This window comes from Nestor notabilis, unplaced genomic scaffold (genome assembly GCF_000696875.1).
Source record: "Nestor notabilis isolate BGI_N333 unplaced genomic scaffold, ASM69687v1 scaffold6987, whole genome shotgun sequence".
In the NCBI taxonomy this organism is placed as follows: domain Eukaryota; kingdom Metazoa; phylum Chordata; class Aves; order Psittaciformes; family Psittacidae; genus Nestor; species Nestor notabilis.
Genome location: NW_009935988.1, coordinates 401 through 8430, shown reverse-complemented (window position 1 = coordinate 8430; position 8030 = coordinate 401). Strand labels below are relative to the sequence as shown.

Genomic DNA, 8030 nt, shown 5'->3' with positions numbered 1-8030 from the left:
GTTTGGACTCTGCTCTTGTTTCTGAGGGTGGGTTTTGTTTAGACTTTTCTTCCTTTTCTTCAATATTTACGTGACTAGAAACTTACATTTGAGATACACAAGGTCCCTTAGGAATTTTTGAAATCACTAGAAATGCTGATATGGGTGTATTTTTCACTGTGTGGTAATGACCATGATCAGAAGATCTACCCTACAGCTTTGAAAAGTAGGGCAAATTTTTTCAGCAGGACCAGACTTATTGTCAGAGCTACACACAAGCCATTCTGAAGTTGTTCTTTCGGTAAGATACTCATCCATCATAACTTTTTTGGCCAGGGTAGATTATCATCAGGTGTCCGTTCCAAGACTAGTAAGGCCAAAGTTAGGACTCAGTGGTACGTTTGATTAAGATAGGTTCTATTTTGTAGCACTGAAGTAGCGATAAAATACCTCAGTAACTGTTTTGCATACACATCTGTGATTTCCCCCAGCCAGTTGGAAGAGGTCCTTTTGTCTAACAGGTGATAGAGGCTCATCAGTACCATCCCAGTGCTCGTAAAGCAGAAGGTCTGGAGTCCTAATGGGCACCGCTAGGAGCTTCCCAGTACCTGTGGGATAGTCGTGCTTTGGCTCTGCACCAGGTCAGCTTGAGAGCATACAGCACAAGGCCCATGGAGTTTCTGGGCTCCTCCACAACATGCTCGTTGCAAGAGCAAGGTCCTCATTTGCAGGTGAGCTCAGACATCTGCCATGCTGGTGTTGCAACAACAAGCAGAGCATAGTCATCAATATAGTGGCAGCTGAAGTGAAAGATTATGGTGCAAGGCGTTGATATCTTGCCTCAGTTCTCTTCCTAATGGGCCAGCAAGAAAAACAAAGCTCTTATGATTTATGCTTACAGAGTAATCTCCACAGTAATGTGAAATATGATAGTTCAAATGGGTAAGAGCAATGATAGCTGTTACCATTTTTGACAGGCAATGGGTTTGGAGCTTAGTGATGAATTGCATGCTGTCTGGGGTTTGTTCAGCCCACTTATCTTCAAGATGTCATTTTGGGTTTTTATTTTGTGTTTCTTGCTTTGTTTTGTGTTGCTTTGTTGTTTTTTTTTTCTTTAAAAGAAAAACATCTTTTAAGTTTTCTGGTTTGATGTTGGAGACTTACAGTTCGTTTGGTAAAGAATTTTGCTTTCTTGTGATCTTTTCTTGGAAAATGACTCTGCACATATTCCTGAGAAGAAGTTTTGAATGTTTATACTGCTTTGATAAGGTAGGATAATGTTCTTTCTTTTATCTTTAATTTTATTTTAATTGGACCTGCAACAAGATACCTAGTTATATGAGGAATTTTAGTTTTGATACTTTTCAAGCTAACATATCACTAAAGCACATACGTATGTCTGACTTTCAGACTTGCAATTACATTTAGTGAAAGGTAAACCATATTTTATTCCAAATAACACCAGACCAGACCCTGAGATACTAAAGACATGGAATTATACCCCAATCCCTTGACCTATCTCTGTGAGACTGATGGTAAAGTGTTTTCCAGAACAATGAAAATTCAACAGAAGTGGTAAAGGTGAGTCTTGCAAAGGCCCACGTGGTCATAAAAGCTTTGCTTATTCTCCTTCAGTAACAAATACTGCCAAGCTTCACTCTAGGTCTCTCTTGGAATGGGTCAAGGTAAAATGTGGATGGGGTAAAGCAAAAGCCAGCGCATGGCTGGAAAAGCCCCTTTTGGCAGGAGGGCTCTGCTTAACCAATTGCTCAGATGAGCTCCAGGAGGAAGAGCAACAACTTATTTTAACAACTAAGATACTGTGATATGGCTGAAGATGGAAAGTGAAGTCCCTGACTGACAGAAGACAGTGTGATTTTGATTATGTTTACATAATCCTCATTGCACCGCAAGTTTTGCAAATGCTTTTCTAGAGCTAAACTACTTTGGGTAGAACAACCCTGCTTCTTTCTTCTGCTTTGGTCCCACCAGTGCATGAGAATCAGCATAACAGGCTTTTGCTGGACTTAAGTTTTGCTCTTTTTTAAACCAGCTACTAATTTCCATGGGAACTAGAGCCAAGCTTTAAGTCTTGCAGTTTCCTTCTCTTCTAATTTAGCTGTCATCAAGTTCTGACCAGTTAATCAAATGTCTTTTGTGTTGCAGGTGCCTTAATGATTATTTTGATTAGTGTACCAGTTGCTATTTTTAGCAATTTGGTCCTTGGTTTGAATGAATACCAGCACAGACATTAAACCATCATAAAAACCTGTGTTTTTAACCTTGCCATTTATTTTTATGTCTCTGTATCCAAATAATCAGGATGTGGTTACCTGTGAAGGTAGTAGACTACTACTACTTCAAATTTCAATGCACACCCACATAAAAAAAATATACCTTGTGGAGGGTTACAGCTTTAAAAACACCCAGACAGACTCTTGTCTGACTTTAATGCTGTTGCCACTGAACTGAGAGACAGTGGTACCACCTGGCTTATTGCTTTGACTTTGTCCTTTGGTTCCAGTGGACTAAGTCTGCTTCACCCCTACAGAACAACCAGCAGCTTTCTTCCTCACTGCTGATCCCTCATGGACAATATATATAAAAAAAATTGTACATATATAATGAGGTAACCAAATAACAGAATACAGAAGCACACGTAAAACATATTGGAAAAAGCCAAGTGTTTAAGAAACAACACTACAAATATTATATCTTTACCTTATAAAACTAGACTCTAACAGTTTTGTGGCTTTTCTCCTTTGTAGTGTGGGGAAAAATTACAAAGCCGAATGTTTTTTACCATGTATTACTGCCTGATGGGAAATTTTCTATATAGAGGATGAAACAACTATCATAAGCCATAGAAATGTATTTATACATCTTTTCTATTTCTGCTTTGCCAAGTGGAGAATCAGCAAAGAATGGCAGAATCAGGCTTGAATTACGCTCCTGGGCAGGACCTGGAGACGGAGTAATCCGCAAATTAGCAGATACCTTTGGCACTAAAGGCCCCAGCCTAGTTCTTATTAACATCAGCTAAAATATTCCCACCTGGAATATATTTTTTTCAGGTGTGGGAGCTGCACAATTTTTTTTCAGGATCCCAGGAAGATCCTGGAAGTTGTGGCTACTGTTAACTCATGTGAGGACTGGTGAAATGCAGCCTCATTTTCAAAATGCTGCTGGAGAGGTGTGTGATTTCTGTAACAGGTTTAAGCACCTGTTCAGCACTGGGGAGGTCGTTGCCAACCTGGGTGACTAAGAGCTAAAGTTTCCCTGCTTACAAGTGAGTGTCTAGTTCATCCGATTTTAACGCAAGTTTGAGGTCATTGCTGCTGACACTTCAAGGACTGAGCTATGTGCAGAAAGGAAATAAAAGTTTTGTAGGGCTGTAAAGAAAGAAAGAGAAGGGAGCTCGTTTTGCACCCAAAGGTGAAAAGCATTCAGCTGGTGGGGTTTATACAGTGACTCTGTAAGATAAAACATATTAACAGCCATGGAACAGTCTCCCTTTGCTTTCACTTCAAGACCTTTGGAGCTAGGTTCCAAGGGAACGCAGCTGTGAAGTTGTTAACAGATTGTTTTCTTTCGCAGATGCTGCAGTTCCAGCTTGTTGTGGTGCAATTGGCCCTTGTTATTACCCTGCTGCAGTGGCGTTCTACCTCAGTGCTCCTTGTGGAGGCAGCTCCAGAGGTAGGTGGATGTTTCTGCTGGTAGTCACATATCCTTTGGTTATTCTTTGCCGCAGAGTGTAGAAGACAACACAGTATCCAGTGCTGGAAGGTAAACAACCAATATTGACTCCACAAAGGCAAAGGAGTAGCCTGGTGAAGAAAGTGATGCAAATTGTGTGGCTCTGGGAGAACAGACAGAATGATTCATGCAACTGAATCTCCTGAAATCCCATGGGATTTTGTGTGTCTTAAAACATTGTCCAGTGACTTCCGGTAGAAAACTTCCTGAAGAGGGGAAGAAGGTGATGGAGGAGGGGAAGCAAACTTATGACACTGAAGGAAAGGTTTCATTCTTCTTCTTAAAGACAAATAATAGCATGAGAAGTCTGCAGCTTTCAGAAGACAGAAGTTACAAATTAAAGGAGGCTGAACAGACCAGGAGAGGGAAGGTGTAAAGTTATTTGCCTAAGCTTGTGGAGGAAAGCAGCAGATGAAATGGGAGAGTTGTCTCATGTTTCATCCAGCATATGCAGAGATTGCACCTGAAAACACTTCTACCGCATGCTCTTTTTTTTTTTATGTCATACTGACACAGAACAGATTTGGCAGGAAAGGTATTTATGCCATAAGAAAAATCAAGGGTCTGAAAGTTTAATCAAAGTAGCATTATTTGGCTGTAGGGCCTTTACACAGGTTTTTAAGATCAGCTTAGAAGCTAAATGCTTGTAGGGGAATACTGATGGATCCTTCTACTTTAGTCTCTGTCTCCAAATGAGGATGCCCTGATTATACAAAATAATATTTGTTATGCAAATAGGGCTTGGGGGAACCACTCCGCACACCAGTGCTGCAGCAACTGCTGTCCTGATGCTACAAGGACCTGGTGGCCTGTCTTTAACAATGAAATATTTTATTGTGAACAATTTATTTGTGGGGAAAAAAAAAAGAAAAAAGAACAGAACAGAACATCTCCATAGGCTTGCACTGGACCAGGGCACTTTTTAGCTGCTGACGATCCATGACGTCTTTTGGCAATGCATTCCACTGCATGTATGTGCTGTGTTTAATAAGTTGCTCCCTGTATTTATCTTAAATCCACCATTTGGTGACTTCACTGGGTGGATCGAGAAACTCTTTTTCTTGAGTTAAAAAAAAAAAAAAGCTAGTATTTATTCACGTTTTTGCTGTTCATAAGTTTATAAACCTTCCATTCTACCCCCTGTAACTCACGGTTATCTCTGTTTATCTGTGAAGTTGTACTTTGTTCAGTGGTTCACCACAGGAAAACTATTGTCTACTTCTGATTATCATTTTAGCTGTCTCTTCCTACAATTCCATTATATCCTTTTTAAGACAAAGTAAGTGGGACTGCATGAAGTATTCAAGAGCAGAGGCTATTTCTGACCTTCTAGTTTCAAACATTATTGTAGCTATGTATCCCCACTAACCAGACGGGAGAGTTCAGTATTTTTTTAAAGGCATAATTTTCCTGAAAACCTTTATGAAAGTTTTATAACCCTGAAAGGGAACAGAAAGCATTGCTCAGTGCACTTGAGGCTCATAAAAAGTAAAATCAGAGGACAGTATGAGATCCTTTGCAAAAGTATTAACAGTACTACATCATTTGTGTGATCATTGTGGTCATGTCCTCCTCCTTATGTAAAGACCACTGTTTTATTCACTCCATCACTGGTTGTGCCACCCATCAATAGTGGGAAACATCACCACCACAAGTATGGTGTAGACCACAATAGAGACAAGCACATAAAATCACCCATGTGATGGCTTGATTACATTTGTACTAAACTGACTGTGTGTGAATAAGAGAGTGGTGTGCTTCTGAAGATAGAGGAAAATGTGTTTCAAGTCACATAATAAAAGTTTTAGTTAGAAATTTCTATCTAATTCTGTGAAGATCAGGTGGAGCAAGAAGGCAAACGTTTCATCTGAAGAAAGAATGATTTGAGCCTAACATCTTTTGTAGACTAGCTGTTGCCCTATTTTTCTGTTATTTGGAAGACGACTATTTCACTTTGATTTGTATAACTTCTCTCTTGACAGACCTCAATGTACCCAGCTGTTCTGGATAGCAAAGTAAAGTTTGATTTTGAAAAGATGTTATGCCTAATGACATAACTAAGGTTCAAAACACTGTGTCAGTTCAACATACAGTTCTTTCCTTTCTTCCTCCCCACATAATGTTATTGCATAAATTCTTTGAATGTCAGTGCTGAGCAAGTTTATCTTAGGATATTTTTTGAGTAACAGTTACTTAATTAGTCAGCTCTGGATGGAAAATTCTGTAGAATTTTTCATTACTATTTATTAGCATTCATTTAAAAAATGAAAACCTTTTTCCTGAAAAATATCAGGATGAATATTGGAGTCTGGTGGTGGTGATTGCATTTTTAAAAAGGATTGAATTACTTGGCTCATGCTGTAAGTGATACTTATCACACTGCTGAGATAGGGATAGTGGGCTGGCCTGCAAAAACAGGCTTTATGAAGTAATGAATTTTGATAATTCTTGCAAAAATAATTAAGACAAGTACAATTCTGTCAAAAAAAAAAAATTAAAATCCCAACCTTTTATAGCAAGCTTCTGTGGGTGGAAAACGGCCATGTTTCACAGAAGGATCTTTGTTTTAAAACCTTATCCCACATTCATTGTTCTAGTGATTATGTATTTACAGGACTGCTGCTGTGATGCTGGTTGAAATTTTTTTTCTGCAACTTAAGCAGCAAGCAAAAACATTCCTTCTTTCTTTTGCAGCCTTTGGAGCCTTCTGCTGCCAGTGAAGAGAAGTCAGCCACCAACCTGGCAGCCAAACTGTTCCTTCTTGATGAGCTGGTGTCACTGGAGAATGAGGTGACTGAGACCAAGAAGAAAAGAAGTTTCCCAGGATTTGGCTCCCCGATTGACAGAATTTCTTCTACCTCTGTGGATGTTAAAGGCAAACAGAGGTAAATCCTTAGATGCTCCTACCAGTCATAAAGTTGGAAGAAGGCTTTTGGTAAATGTCTGGGATACAGATGGGTTAGCTTCAACCACCAGCAGGTTTAATGGCCAGTTGTGAAGTGCCTCTGATCAGGATGCCATAATCTCTTTGGAAACCATTCTGGTTGAATGGCGTGTAATCCTTCAGCTGTGATGAATACTACATGCACTAGTTCATTTATTGCTACGGTGCCATACAACTAACGAAGAACACTCAAGCTTACGTGAGTTTTCTTAGCACACTTCTTTCCACTGATATGAACTAAAATTCAGTTTAAAACTGCCTTTTTGATTATGAGATTATTTAAAGCAAAAATATGCCTGAGGTTTAAAAGCAGAGGGGGAGGGCCTGGTATTCTCAAGGCTGGGATCAAAAGAGGTATGATGATCTGCATGTCTTGAATACCAAGATGAAGAACATCTTGTGAAAATGGGAAGATAGTAGAATGAGATTCAAGACCTTGATCAATTTATGATAAGCCAGGGTTTAATCAATGCAGCAGTACAGCCATAAGTTCTCAGTACACACTTGAAGATAAGCATGTCTATAGCAGGGCTAAGCAATGATGCTTGATACTGGTGAGGAGAGCCCGTGAGTTTGGGGCAAAGCTGTTTGCTATATCTGAAAGAGCTTAACTGTCTTGTTCCCTTCTTCTGCTAACTGTCTTCTTTTGGATGGAATCCCCATTGGCACAATGTATTTAATAACATGCTTAAAGCTTAATCTGAAAGTGGAAAATATTCACATGAGCCAGTGAATGCTACAAGTATTTTTTTTTTCCAAACGGTTTTGCAATATTTTCTTGCTGTTTTTCCATTTATCCACCCAGTCAGCTACTAAGATCTTTTGACTGCAGCTAAAAGGGATAAAATATGAAATTCTTAAAACCCTGAGTAGAACATTCTATTCTGTATATCTCTTCAAGAGATCAAAATCATCCCATTCTTTGTTTGCTTTTTAGTATGTTTTCCCTTTCCAGGGGAAGAAATACAAGATAATTTTTGAAGCTGCAGTGCCTTTCGTATCAAAAGTACATGGTATTCTCAACTCATGTCATGCTTTTCTAGCAGCTTGGCTCTGAAACGGTCATCACTGGCCACTAACGGTCATTTGCCAAGGTGAGTAGCTCCAGAGAGGATGCCTTCAACACCAGAGCGAGGGGAAACACAGCATCCAGGGTATCAGGAAGGGCTTCTATAGGTATGTAGCAAACAAAAGACACACTAGGGATAATGTGGGCCCTCTCTGGAAGCTATCAGGAGAACTGGCTACCGTGGGTTTGGAGAAGGCTGAGTAGTTTCAATTACTTCTTTGCCTCAGTCTTCACTAGCAAGTGCTCAGACTACACCACCCATGTCTTGGAAGGCAGATACAG

At 39.7% G+C, this 8030-nt stretch overlaps 1 protein-coding gene across 1 annotated transcript; it reads left to right on the top strand.

The window, feature by feature from the left end:
- Window positions 1–650: 650 nt before the first annotated feature.
- On the top strand, window positions 651–7773 carry OSTN (osteocrin; the record flags this gene model as incomplete). The annotated part of the gene is made up of 4 exons (XM_010018105.1): window positions 651–710; window positions 3577–3675; window positions 6430–6620; window positions 7726–7773. Coding segments are annotated over exons 1-4 (398 nt in total), but the record flags the coding sequence as incomplete, so codon positions are not given.
- Window positions 7774–8030: the final 257 nt, after the last annotated feature.